Here is a 21,743-nt window from a genome sequence, read left to right on the forward strand (position 1 = left end):
GCTCAAAATGCAGTCTTCTCCCTGCCCGTCCTGCCTTCCACAGAGTGGAATCATAGCTGCTTGAGACAAGAGGCACACGTTTCCTGTTCTTTCAGTCTCTCTACACAAAATTTAACACGGTACTCTCACACAAGAAATGGTAGAGCACATTCATTTTGTTGCAGGTGGAAAACAAACAGTTTTCAACCAAATAAAATGCTGTGTGTGCTATGACAGGCATTATTTACCATCCCTGCAGAATAGTATAAATCAAAATTTACGTTATTCTTTTGGCATGTCTTCATGCTGCGGTTGATTTCATGTTGTATATCAGTGTCAGGCTAAAGTGTTGGTGAAGAGTGGCAAGAAGCCATAAAAAACAAACATAGTAAACAACACACACACATCAGTAAGCTGGAAAGAGGATAGTGATCTATAGAGATTTACCTATAAGTTGAAGACATACGTTAAGTCATACTCTTGGAGCACAACTCCAAGCAATGCCCAGCACTCCAGCAGCTGTAATATCCCCAGGACTTGGCACCAAGATTCACTGCATCTAGAAATATAGACATCCCTCACTTTCATTTCATTTCCATTTATTATATTTCTATACCACCCCATAGCTGAAGCTCTCTGGGTGGTTCACTTTCTCAAGATGACATATTATCTAGATCACTATCCAGCAGAGCAAAATGATTATGAATAATATTATGTTTATGGTAGGGAAGAGACTTCAGGTCAGGTCATACATTATGAAAGGCGGTGGGGGAGGGGAATTATTGGTCACATACAAGGGCATTTTGTGGAAGAAACGCAACATAAGTTGTATATATTAGACCATGTTGCAGATTAAAAGACATGTTTGAAAAGGAAAAGCTAGGAATTATGAATTTAGCTGAACAATGAAATTATTTCAAAGATTCAGGTGGCACAAGTCTCCACATTTCTGAAATTTCACTGAAAATAAGATTCATTCAAAAGCTTGAAATCATACTAGTAATTCAAAGTGAGTTACCAAAGAGCACTAGGCAGAAAGGATAAGTTGGGAGTATGAAAGGACAACACCTGGCTTCTTGGTTTTTGCCCAAGGACATACTTTTTAAAGTTCTGTGTTCCCTGCTGAAGCTAAACAACTTTTTAAAAGCTGTCTGGCACACCAACTACCCTCCTAAATCTGCTCTTATGGCTATGAACAGCTGCTTTAGTACTTCATAAGGCAGCTGTTGTCTATGTACAACTGATCTCATGTATAGGTGTTTATTACTTGCATTGAATTCACTTTCTGACCCAACATTTTCTATAACCCTCTCTTTTCAAGCAATAGCTATTTGCCCATTTTTCATATACAGCTATGAAAGCAATACAGTAATAAAACTGAATCCCAATGGGACCACTACCCAATCATTAATTTGGTGTTTGGATGCAAGTGAGACCAATAGAGGAAATACTCACCAACATTACAGGTTGACTAGAAAAGAAGCAAAACTGCAAATCTTTTTCTTGCTTTCTAAGGCTGTTGAACATGTTTTATGGAATAGAGAGCAAGCAAATTTAGAAGGAGAGGGTTATCTGACACTCAAGATGGTCAGCAGCATGGTTTGTATTGATATGAAAGGAAGATGATGGGGTATGTGTCGTTTTATTTTTTTACATTTATACATAAAATAAGCTTTACATTTTCCTTGTACAGCAGGCTACATCATTCCCTTCTGAAAGTCACTGCGTGCTCTGGGGCAGCAGGACACAATTAAGGCAGCCAAAAAGATTATCTGTAGTAGTGCAATTATTGCCACCAGACAGAATATTTTGCTCCAGACCAACTTCATTCCTTTGGTTTCACCATTGCTGAACAGCTTATGACAAATAAGAAGGGAAGCCCCTTGCTAGCTCCTGAGAGTCTTTGGGTCACAGGCACTCCCTACCCATTACTTGAAGTATTTAAATAAGCCACCTCTTCAATCCCTGGACCTTGAAGCAATGTTACTTTTGGTGTGTGAACTGCTGCACTGTCTTTTCACTCTCCTGTTTCAACTCTTCAATATGTGCATCTAAGCGTTCCAAAATATGGTGGGATCTTACTTCTTCCTCTTCCAGGAACTTAGCAGCAATCGCACCAATGTTTGTAGTAGGCAGGGGGTTCTAAAAAGAAAAGATATGTTGAATAGGACTCTGAAATAGAAGGAGACTTCTGACCTAATGCTAAGTTTTTCTAAAGAATGCATTACACTATCAACACCACTTTACAGTATATTGATAGAAATCTAAAAGGTAAAGCTTCATTTTAGCATTTAATACTTAAAATACAAATGAAATTCCTATTACCAATGCTAACTACAACCATAGCTACAATTATTTTTTTAAAAATCAATCTGTTTTTACTAAGTTTGAAAAGGAACATTTTCTTTTTAGATAATAAAGAACATTTCAAACTTGTATTTCATCTGATGCACCAATAGCAAGACAATTTTGGTTTTACGCTTTACACTTTGTTTCAGAAAAAAAATATTTAGCCCTGTTAAAGTGTGAAAAATGATGGAATGTATAGTTTTTACCATTATCCAAACATGTTTACTTGGAAATAAATCTCACTGAAAGCAAATCTCATTGATTTCACTAGACTTTGCTTCTAAGTATAAGTTTGCATCTTTTGAAAAACTTTGATGTTAAAATTGGATGCGAGGATGTTACATATTGGAAATCATAACTGAAAACAGTAATGATGATCATTTGGCTTCCTAGGTAAATGCTCCTGGGATTGAAAGTCTCACTGAAATCAATGGGACTGACTTCCAAAACAACACGGTCAGGATTGGGCTGCAAGCCTTTCACTTCCCTCATCAGTATACCTCAGCAGCCATATAGTCTAGAAGGCACACCTTGTGAAAATCAAGTCTAAGAAGTGCAAGATCGTATTAAAAGTTCATACACAACCCATGTAAAGTGCAGAAGAGTAAGGGGACACATTCTGCCACTTTTGGAACTACTAGAGAGATTTACATTGCATGTGAATGTGTTAATAACCCAGTATAGTAGCAAAGAAAGCCATCAAATTCATGTCAAAACTCTTGGTATAAACATTTAGTTTCAGCACAAGACTGATTCCTGCATCCTGCCCTCCTGCTGAAGACAAAATAATTAGTCCATGTGATCACAAACCTGCATTCATTTTAAAACTCTTGTCCCTCAGTGTAGGGGAACACCTTATCCATATTGTTATTTTCATAATACTATATATTGTGGGAGGCTCCTCAAATTCCACCTGCCCTTCCTGTGTCCACATCCATGTGATGCTCTACTGCAAGAGCTACCATTACAGTATCTGGATCCTCCCTTGGAGGAGCCTGCTCATCCACGGTATACAGCAGGGTGCTGTACTGGCGTATCTCAGCACAGCATATGCATGCATGCAAACCCCTATAAAAGAAAGCACCAGTAGCTGAGTAGAAATGTTTGAGAAGGAGGACTTAAGAGTAAAGATATGAAGCCCAGAGGAAAAAGGGGGGGTATTTTCAACAGAAACATTGGAGATTTGGGGAACACTGACAAATGCCTCGAGTGACATACTTCTCTTTTAGAATGAGTGAAATGCTTTTTAAGACAAGTTCTTACTCACTCAAAATGTGTGGTATGTAGTTTTTTATGTAAGACAATCAACAGCACTAGAAAATTACCATTCCTGTGTACTGATACTGTAGAGTTCAGTGTTTTCAATGTTACAAAATTTGATATCCAGATATTCTGCTAGCCCTTAAGTTTGTGATGGCATAAAACTGTTTCTTTTAAATAATACACCTCTTTGTTTATTACCAAATGTGTGGTTTCTATTTCAACTTTCCCCCTATACTCCTCAGATGGCAAAAGCTAAAATGCATGTGTTTAGGTAGCACAGGGTGCATTAGTTTGCAGCTTGCTTCCTCTATCTAGTATTGGGTATGTTCACAATTCTGCTTGTAGAAAAGTTATCAGTGATGCATTTTATGTTGTTAAAGAAGTAAAACAAGTTTAGGTTTGATAAAGTATTGCATGTTTCCACCCTTCACCCAGTTTCTCTTGTCTCCCATCCCCAAACAGGGGAAACGCGTAGTTGTTCCCCCCGCCGCCCCACTCTGTCCCTCAATGTAAAGCTTGATCAGTTCATCTCTATGAGCAAGTCTTCCCTGCTCTCCTATGTTTTCACCCATCTAAAATTAACAGCCCTGGATTTGATAAGACATGAGCCCAGTCCTCTACTGCCATCACCTGAATGGCAATGCGTCTCTGGCCTGCATTCAGGCAAGGAGCAGTCAGTTGAAGTTGGGACAACCCTTATTTATTTATTTCTATACTGCCCAATAGCCAAAGCTCTCTGGTTTCAATTTTTGTGAACCGCCCAAATGGCACACAATAAAACAATATAAAATATATAGAACATTAAAACCACAATATAACAATACAGCCACAATAAAACCTAGCAGCAGTGCAGGAATTTAAAATACAGATTTAAAACAGCAAAGCTAAAAGTCTAGAAAGCTAAAATGCCTGGGAAAATAAAAAGGGCTTCACCTGGCGCCGAAAGGAATACAATGTAGGTGCCAGGCAAACCTCACTAGGGAGCTCATTCCACAGCCCGGGTGCTACATCAGAAAAAGCCCTCCTCCTAGTGGCCACCCGCTTCACTTCCTTTGGCAGGGGCTCACGGAGAAGGGCCACTGAGGATAATCTTACGGTCTGGTCAGGCAAATATGGGAGGAGGCGATCCTTCAGATAACCTGGCCCCAAGCCGTTAAAGGCTTTAAATGTTAATACCAGCACTTTGCTATGCTTTGCTATGCTACGCTTGCTAGTTGTTAATACTAACCCTTGCCCTCGTGTCAGCAAGCTGCTGCCACCAAGTGTCATACTATAGAAACTTTGCAGTCTTAATTTGAAAGGAAGTTTTGCGGCACCAGGGAGTGAAACCCTTTCAAATACGTTACTCAAGAGACAATACAAATCTTAGCATACTCACTTTGGTGTCATATAATTCATTCATTTATTATGCTTACCAAATGCAAAAATTCTCTCTCACACTCTCTTGACACATCATAACGAATTTCCTTGTTTCCACATGGTAAGGGTTCTGATCTCTGATCATAAGACAAAGACTCCACAGAGTTGCTCCTGCTGATCCGAGATGACAATCCAGCAACTGTACTAGAAACAGGGACCATTCTGGTTGACAAATGTTGCACTTTCTGGATTTCCTCTTCATAGTGCTGAATAGTCCTGTCAAATCTAGCCTTAAGTGCTCTCATTTCTTCCTCATGCTTGCATTGTAGCTCTTGCAACCTCCTGGGCATTGATTAGAAACTATGTTAGAAAGACAGACCAGCTCTTTTCAGCTGCAAATACACAAGAATGTTTAGGGAACCTATGCTGTCAGTGCTCTACATGTTCCAAGCAGAAAATTCATGGAGGTCATAGAGTCAACAGAAAATTCTAAGTGTAATAGTGAAATGACCACCTGTGGTACAATAAGAACTATACTACCGCTACCTCTGGCATCAGAAAATCCAGGAAGAAGAAAAAAGAGAAAAACTGGTTTAAAGCAGGCATCCCCTTTCAATGTTCCTCTTAATCTGCTTTGACAATAGTGGCAACACACAAAGAGAATTAATCAGGGCTCACCTACAGTTAAAGGATAACAATCTGGGAAATGGCTAGAGATAATAAAAGGACTCAAGTTGTTTTAGAATGCTTTAGCATTTACGAGTCCCTAAAACCAGTAGTGCTATAAGCCTAAATATTTGTTAGTTACTGTCCTCCATTTCCAAAGCTTTGTAGACTCTTACCTGTTCTCTGTATTCGTTATCTCTGTCACCTGATTCTGCATCTGCTGCACAATACTCTCATATTTATCCTGAGAGACCCAAGATGAGGCTTCCAAGCTTGCTCTAGTTTCTGCTAATTCTTTCTGTAGTCGTTTGTTCTCAGACTCCACTTTATTTAGGGCCTTGGCATAACTTTCCTGGAGTTCTGTTACAGGGGTGCTTTTTGCCTTAGGATGACAGAAATGCTTTAGTCAGTGCTGCCTTGTATGTTCATAAGCCTAAGTCTCCCTAAAGTTTGCTTCTGTATTGCAAATTTAAGACGTAAAATTTCCAAGCCTCCTAATAGGAAAAAAATCCCTTCAGAGGGTAAATCAATCACGAACTGTCTGAATGAGTCTACATCTAGACAGACTGAACTAATCAAACCTACAGAGGTACAAGCTTCCCTCATTCGTCTCAATTGGGTGTGAACTTCAAGACCAATTTGTGATCACTTAAACGTCAGTCCCATTAAATGTGTTCCAGCTGTACAGCTCACCATTTACATCCAAGCCAATGGGACTGCCAGCTTATAGTTGGGTATACTCAAAACCTCCTGACACTCCATTCATTTGAAACTCCTGTGTGATTAGTGTATTTGCCAGCTGCAGAGAAAAGCTTAAATAACCAGCTGAGACTGACCATTCTTGAGCAATGAGTCCAAGATTCTATTACAGACAAAACTAACCACACATGCAAACACAAATCAAAGCATGACTAATGTCAGCTCAGAGACCTTGAGCAAAAATACCCATTTTTGAAATGCCACTTCCAATTTTTTACTCAAGGTTTCAAAGGTAAGTTAGGAAAAGTATAAAAGAAAAATGCTAAAATCCATATTAGCGTAATATCCTTATTAGGCCAACTCAAGGGTCATAACGTATCTCTGAGTTCTTCAGAACTCTTCATCAAGCAAAATGTTAAACAAACCAAAAAAGAGGGGGTTCTGGGAAAGGGGGGAAAAAAGGATGATGTTAATGCCATGGAATCTGCATTTGGTTACAGTCTTAAGATGGCAAGTGGGAAGGGACTAATGACATTCAAATTAGGCTCTACCAGATACTGAGATGGTTTCAACTTATACCTGGGACCTTCCCAAGGGTAGCTGGGAAGAAGAAAGACATAATAATATGTATTTTATAAAATCCAGCTATTTACTGAGCTGAAACCATCTCAGCACTGGCAGCGCCTGATTTGTATGACTTTAGTCTCCTTTTACTTTCCATCTTAAGACTGTAACCAAATGCAGACTCCATGGCTTTAGCATCAGCCACTTTTTTTCCTTCCCCTGCACACCTTTTATCTGCTTTGCTTACCATCTTGCCCCAAGAAGAGTTCCGAAGACTCAAAAGCTTACACAGTATTTTGTGATCTTTGAGATGGCCTAATAAAGGTATGGTAATATGGTTCAGTCTAGGTTCATTTCAACTCAGATATGATACATTTGTAAACCGAAAAGGGAAACCCTAGACACAAGCATACACATGGAGGATGTTTGGACATGATTCCCTCTCTTCTATGCAGAGACTGAGAAAGGGCCACTGGATACTTGTGAGCTTCCTCCCTGCTCCCCACCAGATGCATATGTGAACACTTGAACTGGATGATCCTGCTTAAGTCCAGGGAGATCCTCCATTCAAACAAACATAGGATCAGTTTGGGAGCTCACTTCTGTATCTGGTGACAGAAGTAGGGGATGAGGTAGGAGGAAGCACAAAAGCCAAAAGCCCACTCTTGGTCTCACCATGTGTAGAAAGGATCATATAATGTCTGGACAGCCGCATTATCTCATTTGATTATAAAAAGTAGAGACAAACCAAATGTTATTCTTCAAAGTGACAGTGTATAGCAGTTTAACCAAAGCATTGTGTCAGCAGGCTTAGAATGCCCCCTTTATTGCAATGTTTCCTCCTTATAATCTTCTTCGCTAACATTCACTAAGACAACTTGCACTGACACCTAGTGTTCACATCAAATAAAATGCATACATATTTTACTTTGTCCATGTCTTTTTTTATCCCAGTTGTTAGGAGGTTTACTGAGAAGTAAGCCCCACCAATTTCACTTAAACACCACTGAGCACTTAAACACACACACACAGTGCCTTCACCTGCAAACTTCAGTAGAAAAATATCAGACCAGCTTTCAGTTTTGTATAAATATATGAAAAATGCACTTGTCTGCACAACACACACAATAGTCAAGTGTTATCAAGAGGCTACAAACACACAACACTGGAAATAACACATCCCAGTCACACCAGACTCTACCTTTTGCAGCATTTCTGAGAGATGGTGGTTTTCTTGCCTGAGAGCTTCCAACTGAGACAGGATAGCCTTAAGAGATAGGTTTAAAAACAAAAGTTACCAACAGATTCTTCTAACAAGTAGTATAAATCAGATGCAGGAACTATATAGTCCTTTGGCCACGTGCCTCCCACAAAGACAAGTGTTATTCAGTCCATAAATAAGTCCAAATGTCAGAATCCCAACTTTCATTTTAGCACGTTACTAACCCTCATAACTAGATCTGAAAGTGTGATGCCAGCAGTGCTAAAGGGTCTCGAACAGGCACACAACCAACGAAAAGTCCCACATCGTTACTGTTAATCTCATGGTTTACAGATCTATACATCAAACCATTTCAAGGTACAACAGCCATTTTACCCTGTGCTCCACTGCCTTTCGCTCTGCTTTTTCAATTTCTATTCTTAGTTGCTGTTCCAAGCCCAAGGAAGAACCACTGGATGAGGCAATTGTTATGTCACGTTGGTGCAGTTCCTGTGTTAATTGGGTAACCTCCTGCTTCATTCCTTCCAACTCGCTGCTATGACTTTGTTCCTTGTGGGACAGCTGCTCCTTGAGCTGGGCAGAAATGTATATGAAATTGCAGGTTAACATTTCAATGATGTTCAGAAAGTAGCTGAGGTGAACCTCCGAAGAGGCTGATAGCAGGGTCTCTGGAAGGATACCTTTTCCCAGTTCCCTACTGAATCCTAGTCTGAAACACAGTTTCAGAATTTATTTGATATAATAGTCCTGTCTGACCTCAGTTTATATGTTTTTATCTTCTGCATTCTGGGGTAGTTGTGCGCAGTGGAATCAGAGACTCATTCATAATGGATTAGCAAATTACCTACAAATTGACTGGCAAATCGCATTATTTATGTCCTCACAGTTATAACAGCAACACAGAACTGCCATTTGACTACTCCTGGGTTTCTATCACACACTGCCATAAAAAAGGTGTAAATAAGACAACACAAACTACATTTAGAAAATGCTTTGCATTCCTAAATGTCTTTGGGTTGGGGCATAAATCTAACATTGGCATTAGAGGATAAGAACAGAACCCCCTCCTAAAACCACACACAGCGGAACATCAGTGGAACAAAACAACAGCTCTTCCTAATCAGGCTAGGATGTTGGGCCCAGTGGAAGAGCCGTCATCCTTAAAACTCCAGTGCAGGTCAATTGAGAATTTTCCGCTAAGGGCATGCAACTCACCCCGCGTCCTGGCTGGCAAGGGGAGGAAGGCTCTACCAATCTCAGTATCCTATCCATCCCTAGAACCCAACACCCTACTCCCTCCCAATATTCCATGCCCCCTAAGGGAAACTGACCCCACATTTTCAGAACCACTGCCAGAATACTTCAGAAGAATGTTAGAGTTGAGAAGACCAAACCTAAGTATCTCCCACCCAGACTGGGCTCTTTTTGTAAGCTAGACATTTTATATGGACTGCTAAGGAGAATGTAAGACATTTATTGGACTAGCATTTACAAGTGTAAGTGGGTAACATAGGCCTGGTTTAGATGTAATGAGACCACACTAACAAACCACTTTGTTGAGCATGAGCAAGGGACAAGCTTAAAATTTCCTTCTCCTCTCACGCACCCAACTGCAGAGACTTCCTGTTTCTTAAACCATGGAATCCTACGACATCCAAACTGGGAAACTATGGCTTAAGACACCCGGAAGTCTCCTCTGGAGGCAGGTTTGCAAAGGAAGTAAATGAGGGAGAGCGCCTGAGCTCTTGTGTCACTAGATGAAAGGAGACACAAAGATCCCCAACTGACATTATGGGAGAGGGGGCTACATTTAAAGACTTCACTCATGGAAGATTAGAGATCTAATTTCTCTTCAAAGTAAATGGAAGCCTCTTTCTGTTGCTATTTTTTTTTTCCTAAACTTGCTCACATTCACAAACTTGTCCCTGTCTCTTCTATGGAAAACCCACAAATTATTCAAAATTTCTCTTAGTCTTGGAGGGGAAGAGAAAGAGAGAGTCGTGTTGGTAAGGGCTACATAATAAATATTTGGTAGATATGCCTGTGCTCTCCGTACGTCCCCTAACATTGATCCACATATGGATATGCAAGCATGACAGGTCCTCCACCTGGCCCATCACCTGGTCCTATTCATATTTCACTTTGCGTGGTTTTATGAGTGGGGACCTGTTCTGTTCCTCTTCTAATGTCAATGCCAGATTAGTACCCCACCCCACAGTTCTTTGCATTCAGTTATTCTTTTGGAGTTTTGTAAATTTTGCTGACTTTCTGATACTAACACATATTACATTCAGGCAAGTCCCTCCAGTTTCTATAGACAGTATTTTTCAAGTGGACAATCTTAGGAAAACAACCCATGATACCAAGCAGGTGGCAGTCTATATCTATACATTCTGTAGCTTATTACTTTGTACCTCACCTACTGAGGCCCTGTATTTAAGTTTCAGTAACAATATATTCCCACAGTGCCCAAATCTATTTTATTATATACCAGCCTACAGTTTCTATTTATTTCGACAAGAGGCCCTCACCTTTTTAATTTCAGCCTTGGCCTGGCAGAGATGTTCTTCAGCCAGCTGCAGCTCCTGACACTTCTTAGTTAGCTCCTCACATGGCTGGATGCCCTTTGTGTTTGCAGATCCTAGGCTAGAGCCCCAAAACATATAGGCAGAAGTTAACAAAATATTTGGTAAGTTATTGTAACAGCATAATACAGAGCTCAAAGAACTGGGCAGCTTTTTTGCTTCCCTACTATTTTACTTGAGCTCCAAATAATTTTGATGCACAAATCCTACCCAGCAATGTCCAAGATATGGAGACTTTACCTTATCATTAGCTCAACAAATGAACAGAAGGGAAAAAAGCAGTTATAATTTTGGTCACTGTAACAAGTCCACAGTGGACCTTAATACAATTCTTGGACCTTAGTAGGATATAAAAATACCCTAATTAGCTATCTCTAAGGAAGATCACATTTTCAAGACCCAAAGGAAATGGCTTAAAAGGTGTAAATATTTCTAAAACCACCACCACAGCATCCAGACACATTAAAGATGCAGATCTTGTTTCCTACGTAGTCTTTTCTAAAGATGGAAAAAAATTTAGATGATCACTTACCTGCCCTCAAGATGAGTCACCTCAGGATGATCTAGCTGCAGGCGTATATGGTCCAATTCTGCCCCATTGTGGTAGATTCCTTTGGTTCCCTCACTGCTCTGCAGCCGCTGTTCCAGTGACCTGTACAGGAACACAGATCAGCCCCTGAAGATTTTAGTCTCACAACAGCCAAATAACATCTGCCACACGAGTTCTATTCTGAGGCATAAGTGTAGGTGGACACATGACACTACAATATCGTTTGCGTTTCCAAAGTGCCAAATATATGATTAACAACAAAAGTACTTTTAACACAGCTATGAATAGAAGTTGTCAGTCAATGAAACAACAGTGGCAAACTACTTTTCTCCCTATCAGCCTTGCAATTGAGGAAGGCAACAGCACAAGTCTTTGCATTGCCCACTTTGAGCTCTGTCTTAGCATTTCTGACAATGCGTTGTTACTGACTTTCCTAATCTTAGAACAGTGATTCAAGGCATCTTACTAGGAGTCTAGGTGCTGGGTTCTTGACCTAATTTTATGAAAGTGTGGGGAACCCAAAGGGAGGGGAGGGTGGGAAGGGGAAAATATGTGATGGGAAGCTGAAATGGATAGAGCGATGGAAGGGGGTGAAACCCTCTACATGGGATAATTTCAGACCTCTGGCAAGAGCAATCTGTCCCTCCTCCAGCATCCTCTTGGACAGAAAGGGAACAAAAGCATAAGGGAAGGGGGTGGCAGAAAAAGAGAAAGGGTGTCTCCACCCAGTCTTGGCTCTGGTTCAAACCACTGCCAGCATGCAGTCTGCAACATATTATCCCCGTGGGAATTTAACCCTCAACAGAAGAAAAAAAGTTTCCACCCCTTGTTTAAAACTAAGTTCTAGGTGTTGATCAGCAAGGAAACAGAATGAAAATCATGGCTCAATGCCAGTGTTATCATCCACCTCATATAGTTTCTGCCAAAAGAAAAGTGCTCAGCTTTCAAAAAGACCCACATCCAAGAAGAGTTCACCATCTTAAAGGGTTTGAAAGTAGATGTATGTGTGATATTCCAAGTAGCTGTACATCACCAAAAACAAATGCAAGCATTTTATGATGGCTCTATTGTGCGAAGGGGCTTGCGTAACTCAGTGAAGCCATAAGCTATGCCATGCAGGGCCACCCAAGACGGACAGGTCATGGCAGAGAGTTCTGACAAAATGTGGTCCACTGGAGAAGGAAATGGCAACCCACTCCAGTATTCTTGCCAAGAAAACCCCATGGAACGTATCACAAGGCTAAAAGATATGACGCCGGAAGATGAGCCCCTCAGGTCGGAAGGTGTCCAATATGCTACTGGGGAAGAGCAGAGGGTATTTCCAAGTAGCGCCAGAAAGAGTGAAGCGGCTGGGCCAAACCCGAAAGGACACTCAGCTGTGGATGTGTCTGGTGGTGAAAAGAAAATCCGATGCTGTAAAGAACAATATTGTTTAGGAACCTGGAATGTCAGATCAATGAATCAAGGTAAGCTGGAGGTGGTCAAACATGAGATGGCAAGATTGAACATCGACATCTTGGGAATCAGCGAACTAAAATGGACAGGCATGGGCGAATTTAATTCAGGTGACCATCATATCTACTATTGTGGGCAAGAATCCCTTAGAAGAAATGGAGTAGCACTCATAGTCAACAAAAGGGTGGGAAAAGCAGTACTGGGGTACAATCTTAAAAATGATAGAATGATCTCAGTACGAATCCAAGGCAAACCATTCAACATCACAGTAATTCAAGTCTATGCCCCAACCACTGAGGCCGAAGAAGCTGAGGTTGATCGGTTCTATGAAGACCTACAACACCTTCTAGAACTAACACCAAAAAAAGATGTCCTCTTCATCATAGGGGATTGGAATGCTAAAGTAGGAAGTCAAGAAATCACCGGGACAACAGGCAGGCATGGCCTTGGTGTACAAAATGAAGCAGGACGAAAGCTAATAGAGTTTTGCCAAGAGAACATGCTGATCATAGCAAACACTCTTTTCCAACAGCACAAGAGGCGACTCTACACATGGACGTCACCAGATGGTCAATATCGAAATCAGATTGATTATGTCCTTTGCAGCCGAAGATGGAGAAGCTCCATACAGTCAGTAAAAACAAGACCTGGAGCTGACTGTGGCTCAGATCATGAGCTGCTTCTTGCAAAATTTTGGCTTAAATTGAAGAATGTCAAGAAAACCACTAAACCGTTCAGGTATGACCTAAATCATATCCCTTCTGAATATACAGTGGAGGTGAGGAATAGATTTCAGGGATTAGACCTGATAGACAGAGTGCCTGAGGAACTATGGACGGAGGTCCGTAACATTGTTCAGGAGGCAGCAACGAAATCCGTCCCAAAGAAAAAAAAATGCAAGAAAGCCAAGTGGCTGTCTGATGAGGCTTTACAAGTAGCTCACGAAAGAAGGGAAGCGAAAAGCAAGGGAGAAAGGGGAAGATATACCCAACTGAATGCAGAGTTCCAGAGAATAGCAAGGAGAGACAAGAAGGCCTTCTTCAATGAACAATGCAAAGAAATCGAGGAAAACAACAGAATGGGAAAGACTAGAGATCTCTTCAAGAAAATTGGAGATCTCAAGGGAACGTTTTGTGCAAAGACGGGCATGATAAAGGACAAAGAAGGCAGGGACCTAACAGAAGCAGATGAGATTAAGAAGAGGTGGCAAGAATACACAGAAGAACTATACAGGAAAGATCTGAATGTCCCTGATAGCCATGATAGTGCGGTCACTGAACTTGAGCCGGACATCCTCGAGAGTGAAGTCAAGTGGGCCTTAGGAAGCATTAGTAACAACAAAGCTAGCGGAGATGACAGTATTCCAGCCGAGCTATTTAAAATCCTAAAAGACGATGCTGTTAAAGTGCTGCATTCAATATGCCAACAAATCTGGAACACTCAACAGTGGCCACAAGACTGGAAAAGGTCAGTTTACATTCCAATTCCAAAGAAGGGCAATGCCAAAGAGTGTTCAAACTACCGCACCATTGCGCTCATTTCACATGCCAGCAAGGTGATGCTCAAAATCCTACAAGCTAGGCTTCAGCAGTATGCGAACCGAGAACTACCGGAAGTACAAGCTGGGTTTCGAAGAGGCAGAGGAACTAGAGATCAAATCGCCAACATTCGCTGCATCATGGAGAAAGCAAGAGAATTCCAGAAAAACGTCTATTTCTGCTTCATTGACTACGCTAAAGCCTTTGATTGTGTGGATCACAACAAACTGTGGCAAATTCTGAAAGTGATGGGAGTACCAGACCACCTTACCTGTCTCCTGAGAAACCTGTACGAGGGTCAAGAAGCAACAGTAAGAACCAGACATGGAACAACCGATTGGTTCAAAATTGGGAAAGGAGTACGACAAGGCTGCATATTGTCACCCTGCTTATTTAACTTATATGCAGAGTACATCATGAGAAATGCCGGGTTGGATGAATCAGAGGTCGGAATTAAGATTGCTGGGAGAATTATCAACAACCTCCGATATGCAGACGATACCACCCTAATGGCAGAAAGCGAAGCGGATCTCAAGAGCCTCTTGTTGAGGGTGAAAGAGGAGAGTGCAAAAGCTGGTTTGAAACTCAACATTAAAAAAACGAAGATCATGGCATCTGGCCCCATCACTTCCTGGCATATAGAAGGGGAAGAAATGGAAGCAGTGACAGATTTTACTTTCTTAGGCTCCAAGATCACCGCAGACGGTGACTGTAGCCATGAAATTAAAAGACGCTTGCTCCTTGGGAGGAAAGCTATGGCAAACCTAGACAGCATAGTAAGAAGCAGAGACATCACCTTGCCGACAAAGGTCCGTCTAATCAAAGCTATGGTTTTCCCAATAGTAATGTATGGCTGTGAGAGCTGGACTATAAGGAAGGCTGAGCGCCGAAGAACTGATGCTTTCAAATTGTGGTGCTGGAGAAGACTCTTACGAGTCCCCTGGACTGCAAGGAGGTCAAATCAGTCCATCCTAAAGGAAATCAACCCTGACTGCTCATTGGAAGAACAGATAATGAAGCTGAAGCTCAAATATTTTGGCCACCTAATGCGAAGAGAAAACTCCCTGGAAAAGACCCTGATGCTGGGAAAGACTGAAGGAAAAAGGAGAAGGGGACGGCAGAGGATGAGATGGCTAGATAGCATCACGGATGCAATGAATATGAACTTGAGCACGCTCCGGGAGAGAGCGCAGGACAGGAAGGCCTGGCGTGCTATGGTCCATGGGGTCACGAAGAGTCGGACACGACTGAACGACTGAACAACAACAAATTGTGCCATAAAGTGAGTGAGAATTACTAAGAACAAAAAGCTGGATTTTCTTAACTATGCTGTGACTTCTATTACAAATTAGGTCATACAATATAGCAGCAGTCCATAAATTTGTTTGCCAGAGTTGCTCTGGCAGACATCTGTGCCCCAATTTGGTGTGTGGGAAACAGGGATGAACCTTTGACCCCCTCCCTGCCTCCGAAGCAAAGGAGGGGAAGCTGATCCCCACATTTGCACTGGGCTTCAGGTGCTCTCCAAGCACCTCAAGCTCAACATGATGTCAGAGACAACACCTCACCTATCCTCCCTCAGGTGAGGGATAGTGTCAGTGGCAAGCGGTCTATTAAGGCCAGACAAAATTTGTGGATCCCTGCAGTAAAGGGACGAATGAGACATTCAACAACACTAGAGGGGAAAATAAATTCAGTTGAATTTTGATGCATTTCACTGGACCACAGTACAAAATCCTATCCAGCGAAAATGTATTTTCAAAAAATGTGATTCAAAATGCATAAACCTGCTGAATTGGGAATTTTAAACCCAGGGATGTAGGATTAATGATGCTGAGAATAAATAACCAGAGACATAATATAACATTGTTTTTAAACATTATCCTTATACACAATTACACTTTTGCTACCAGAAGAATTCTCAGAAGAGAGGGGTGGACTTCCCATAGGAGACAGAAGTCTGATGCTTCACCAAGACCCTCCTAGAGAGGCCACAGTTCTGTTGATTATTCTTACTGATTGATGGAGAATGCATTTGTTCTCTCACTAAAACGTTTTTTTAAAAACTTAAAATTTGTGTTTTAATGCATTTGTTTTATTATTGTTTTAATTGAGTTTCATTTATGACTGTAAGCTGCCTTGAGTGTGATTTTTCTTGGTAGAAAGGCAGGGTTCAAATCAAATCAATCAGTCAATCAATAAAATCATGTGGAGGGCCCATATAATCCTATATAATCTCCTCTTTCTTTTTTGGAGAATATATTTACCAAACACTACATTCTAATCTCTGTTTTACATTTAAGGAGGGTTGGGCACGTATTCTTGATGTGGGATGGAAAAATAAATGCACTACAGAGTCTTCCTTGGTAGGGTACAACATCTAAATTTCAGGCAAAGTGTAATAATTTGGGTAGGCTTTGATGTCAAGAACCATACCTGATGAGAGCTTCTTTGGTGTGCAGAGTCTCAGTTAGTTTGGACACCTCCTTTTGTAACTGTTCATTATGAAACTGTAAGCTGTTAAGGAACTCCTCCTGAGACAATAGAGTGGCTCTGAGTTCCATCTTTTCATCATGTAGGACCTTCAGAAGAGAAGATAGAAATTACTGGCGCAGAGACACAATGAAAGGGATTAAGGTAACAACCTTACATTTAAGAAAACTATTAATTGTGCCTGTGTGTGCATACACCCCAAGTGGAGGACAACTTGGAACAGCCCCTTCCCCTACCAGACATTGTTTCTCAATCAGGAGCATCTTTGCACCAAGAGGCTCAGCATAAAGCTGAGAGAAAGCCTCTTTAAATAGAAATTTGCCAGCCCACTACCATTACAAGCAGCACATTTCACTGCTTCCAAGCAATTCACTCACAGACCTCCAGTGAGTTTCGGGAAAGTTTCAGCTCATCTAGGAGTCTTTGTTGTTCATCCAGAATCTTCCGGTTGGTATCTGTCAAATCATCCACTCTCATATTCAGCCTCTCCACTTCCAATTCATTGGCACAGATAGTGTCATTGGCCCTTTCTAGCTTGCTGGTTAAATGATGGATTTCAGATTGGCTTGCCAGCTCCACAGACTCAAACATTTGTTTCCGACTAGACAGTTGAGTCTGTAACATAGTTCCAATTAAAATTAGCAATATGCCACAAGAGCAAAAACGAAGCTGGATTCAGAACTTAAGACCTTCATAACCATATTTTCCATTATAATAGATAACTTTTCCAGAGTTTACTTCAATTGTAGAGATAATGAGACATGGGTGAAACACCTTCTCAGGGCCACCCAGCTTGTGTATGACTGGGCCAGATCATTGCCTGTCCATGTCCAAGACTAAAATCATATCCGTTTAGGCTATCATCTGCTATTCATAGTTTAGGTCCTTCAGAGGGAAATTTGGAAATTCCAGGGTCAGTGCCAGAGGTGTGGAGTGTTTGCAGGGGGCAGCCCTTGCTCTCCTCCCCGCAGTTGAGCAGGGCTTCAGAAGTGCCTCCAAAGCTGAACAAAACAAGGATGAATCTCTGCTTTCCTCAACACCTTAGAGCTAGGGAGGGGGTTTATCACTGTAGTGCTGGGCTTCAACAGCACACAGGGTGACATCAGAGACAATAACCCACTCCTCCCCCTTCAGGAGAGGGGCAGAGTTGAGAACAGGCTCAAGTTCTGACTGGCTACCAAGGCCTGCCAAAATTTCTAGATCCCTGGACTACCACAGACCAGTAGGTTCATCTTCTAATAAAACTCATAAGAAAGGCTTCACCCACTAAATAGATACAAATTCAGAATTTAAAAATAAAAGTTACCGTGACACAAGCTAGATTGTCAGCTATTAGCATTTCAGAAATTCGGATTAGAATCTCTTTGTAAAGAGTATTTCTTCTAAAAGACATGGAAATATTACATGTCACAGTCATTATTTGTCATTGCTTGTTCACAAATTCACAGTTTTTCCTCACACTGTTCACCTATTAGCTTAAAAAGAAAACTGAGGATGACAACATTCCAGGGCTTCAGAGGAAGCTGCAAAAAAACTGACATAGCTGTGGCAGCCAATAAGGTAACATCACCATTTTGGCAAGAGTGAATGTGGGAACCCTCACAAGATGGAGCAAAGGACACAAACATTATTGGAGGCATGCAGATGAGCATAAATGAGATGTGCTGAGTTTTACTTTTGTCCAATTGTAGTGTTAGTTAGTGCTTTGAGGGGAAAGGAGCAATCCTTCGAAATCAACACACATAGGGTAACTGCATATCTACAGTTAGAAACTCTTTGATAGCTTTCAAAATCCTATCCTATTGCCTGTTTTTCTATTGCCCTCTCACTGACAGTACGCCAGCCAAGGCCCCAAGACAGTTTGCTTTCAGAAGGCTGAGCCATCAAGAACACAGGCACAGCTGCAGCAAGGCATTTGTCTCAAGAAGGCTCACACTTTGTTCAAGCAAATCCTTTTACAAACCGCCATCAGTGTCAGCTTCAATCCCATCACTACCAAATTCTGCCATGCAGAACTTCCACTCAGTGGCAACTCTGGAGTCCATTAAGTGCAAAGCTCCCAGCAAGAGCTTCTTATCAGTGTCTGCTGTGATTGTGTCAGAGCAAGCTTCTTCACAGCTGGCACCTGGTCGGTTAAACTAAGCCACAGCAACACTAACTCAATGAACAGATTAATTTTTTCAGAAACAGCAGAGGCATTATGCTTTTGCTTCAAGAGACACAAACAGCAGAGCTATGAATTTACACTGCTTTGGTTATCTTGCCACATGCACATTTTGTAGGAAATGCACAATTTTTGAAAAGCACTGTTTAAACCTATCGTGCACACTTTGTGGCATGTTGTCTGGCACCTGGCAGCTACACAGCCTTTAACAAAATATATTTTAGAAATTTCACACCATGCTCTTCCCCTACAAGAATCATTTTATGGCCTTTCCAATACTGGCACTTAAGAACAAAGGGGAGCATTTGCCTTCCAGCCACTGAACAGATTTCCCAGACATGTGTACATATTGGACAGGACAGGGTTATTCCATCAGGAGATTCAAGGTCATTTCAATGGTAGCCTGAATTGTACTAAGAACCAGGAGATTGCCATAAGTCCTTTCTCCTTCCAAGGCAAACAACTCATCATCCATTTACTCTACCTGAACAAGCTCAGACTGCTCAGCCAAAGCCTTCCTCTGTGCTTCCAGTGATGCCACATGCTGTTGGTAGTGCGAGCGCTGCTTCTCCCAGTCTAAAGATTTTTGGCGGAACTCCTGTAAGAACAATTGCTTTTCACTATCCATCTGGTTGAAAAGTGTCCTCTATTTCAAATGTGGTATTTTTTGCCTTTTCCCTATTCCTACTCCATCCCTATTACCTTGCATACTTTTATCCATGGCAGGTACATCACTTAACCAGGCATCTAATGCTACCGCTCAGAAGAACAGTATTTTATTTTGACTTCCCCTCCCGAGTTAAAATGTTCATGTCAATTACTGCTTGCATGGATGCTGAACACTAAGAGACCCATGGCTGACTTTACAGAGATTAAGAGTTCTGCTTTCCAAAGAGTCTGCTACAAAATCATGTACTTTGTCTACTGTTGCAATAAGGAAAGATCCAGATATCAGACACTGCTGAATTAATTATGGCAGGAAGACTGAGAATATGGTGATCTTGGAAAACACCACAAATTGCTTCCCGTAGTTGGTAGTAAATTATTGGAAGGAAGCAGCCCCCAGCTCTTTGAATTTTCTACCGTTATGTATTTATCCATGTTTATTTAGTTATTTATTTACTTACATTTCTATACCACACAATAGCTGAAGCTCTATTTATCTCACACTTCAGTATAATCTGCTACAGGTCTTTCCATACAAGGAGCATTTCATATATAAATATGTATGCTTCCTCATGTGCTGTGCACAATTCATACATCTTCCCCCAAGGTAGTGCTTTTGTCGCAAGTATATCACATTGTCTAAGTGCTCCATGTACGAAGTTTTGTACCTAGAAATCTGCAACACCTCATAAGTGCTCTGTTCATTCCTATTATCTGTGAAGTGTGGCTGTGTGCCGTCGGCTGCTTAAATACTGCTTGCAATATAATTAGCAGTGGGGCTGTGATCCAGTGGATATACCTTTACCAGCTCATTTTTGTGTAGTCTATCACAAAAAATAGGGCAAGGATTTGGCACAATCAAGAGATACCTCATCCCATGTTCTTTTTTATTTTTTTATTTATTTTCTTTCTATACTGCCCAATAGCTGAAGTTATCTGGGCAGTTCAAAAACTTAAAACCAAAAAGTACAGGATAAAACAATAAAAATATAAAAGCATTAAAACAAACAGAATAAAACCTAGCAGTAATGCAGAGATTTAAAATACAGATTTAAAACACCAAGCTAAAAGACACACGCCCCTGTCACAGTGTGCCGGGCTAAAAGACTAGGAAGCTAAAATGCTAAAATGCCTGGGAGAATAAAAGGTCTTTACCTGGCGCCGGAAGAAATGCAATGTAGGTACCAGGTGACCCTTTCTAGGGAGCTCTTTCCACAGCCGGGTTGCCACAGCAGAAAAGGCTCTCTTCCTGGTAGCCACCCGCCTCACTTCCTTTGGCAGGGGCTAACAGATAAGGACCGCTGAGGATAATCTTATGGTCCGGTAAGGCACATATAGGAGGTGATCCTTCATATAACCTGGCCCCAAGCCATTAAGGGCTTTGAATGCTAATACCAGCACTTTGAATCGGGCCCAGAAATGGACTGGCAGCCAGTGCAGCTGGAAACGTACTGGCATAATGTGATCTCGTAGGCCAGTCCATGTTAACAATCTTGCTGCCCTATTTTGGACTAGCTGAAGATTCAGGACCATTTTCAAAGGCAGCCCCTCGCATAATGCATTGCAGTAATCCAGACGAGAAGTTATCAGAACATGGATAACTGTAGCTAGGCTATCTCTGTCCAGGTAAGGGCATAGTTGGTATACCAGCCTAAGCTGATAAAAAGTGCTCAATGCCACTGAGTTCACCTGAGCCTCAAGTGACAGTTCTGGGTCCAAGAACACCCCCAAACTATTCATAATTAGCTCTCAACTTCCTGGTTTCATCACATGACAACTGGTACCTCAAGTAAAGAGGTACTATGCCTCCCTGATCAGTCTGGTAAACTGTGATATTGTATTACAATATCCCTCATTCTGTCTCTGCTTCTCCATTACTAGAGATTATTTTACACACATTTCTTATACACAGCATCTGTGTTATTTTCATGTATGGAAAAAAGGGTGCACACCTGTAACTGTGCTAATTCACCATTATTATTTTTAAACAAAGCCCCTAAGCATCATGTATGTACTGGAAATATGTAAAATGCAGTACTAAGGCAAAGGATGAAATGCAAATGAAATGTGATGAGGGGCGCGGAGGCTGGTGCAGACATACCCTTAGTAGAGACCACTCCATGCATATTATTCTTGCTTATTGAGAGAGAGAGAGAGAGAGAGAGAGAGAGAGAGAGAAATACACACACAC

General features: G+C 41.3%; 1 protein-coding gene across 21 annotated transcripts in view; it reads right to left on the bottom strand.

The window, feature by feature from the left end:
• The window catches only part of CEP63 (centrosomal protein 63), an 80,203-nt gene that overhangs the window by 29,373 nt on the left and 29,087 nt on the right, over positions 1-21,743 (bottom strand). For 6 of the 21 annotated variants that reach the window (XM_084846922.1, XM_084846921.1, XM_084846926.1 and 3 more), the window contains 10 exons: positions 19,371-19,484; positions 17,104-17,337; positions 16,666-16,811; positions 11,219-11,338; positions 10,633-10,747; positions 8,477-8,674; positions 8,081-8,146; positions 5,793-5,998; positions 5,007-5,292; positions 559-2,121 (listed from right to left, as the gene is read on the bottom strand). In XM_084846922.1, the coding sequence (XP_084703048.1) occupies positions 1,963-2,121; positions 5,007-5,292; positions 5,793-5,998; positions 8,081-8,146; positions 8,477-8,674; positions 10,633-10,747; positions 11,219-11,338; positions 16,666-16,811; positions 17,104-17,337; positions 19,371-19,484 (1,644 nt within the window). In that variant the 3' untranslated portion in view covers positions 559-1,962. Of the gene's footprint in view, positions 1-558; positions 2,122-5,006; positions 5,293-5,792; positions 5,999-8,080; positions 8,147-8,476; positions 8,675-10,632; positions 10,748-11,218; positions 11,339-16,665; positions 16,812-17,103; positions 17,338-19,370; positions 19,485-21,743 lie in introns of those variants that run through there. The other 15 variants (XM_084846934.1, XM_084846932.1, XM_084846929.1 and 12 more) reach the window with 5 other exon arrangements.

The sequence above is a fragment of the Heloderma suspectum genome, chromosome 3 (assembly GCF_057233095.1).
Source record: "Heloderma suspectum isolate Gila_16-S chromosome 3, 16-S_ref, whole genome shotgun sequence".
Lineage (NCBI taxonomy): Eukaryota > Metazoa > Chordata > Lepidosauria > Squamata > Helodermatidae > Heloderma > Heloderma suspectum.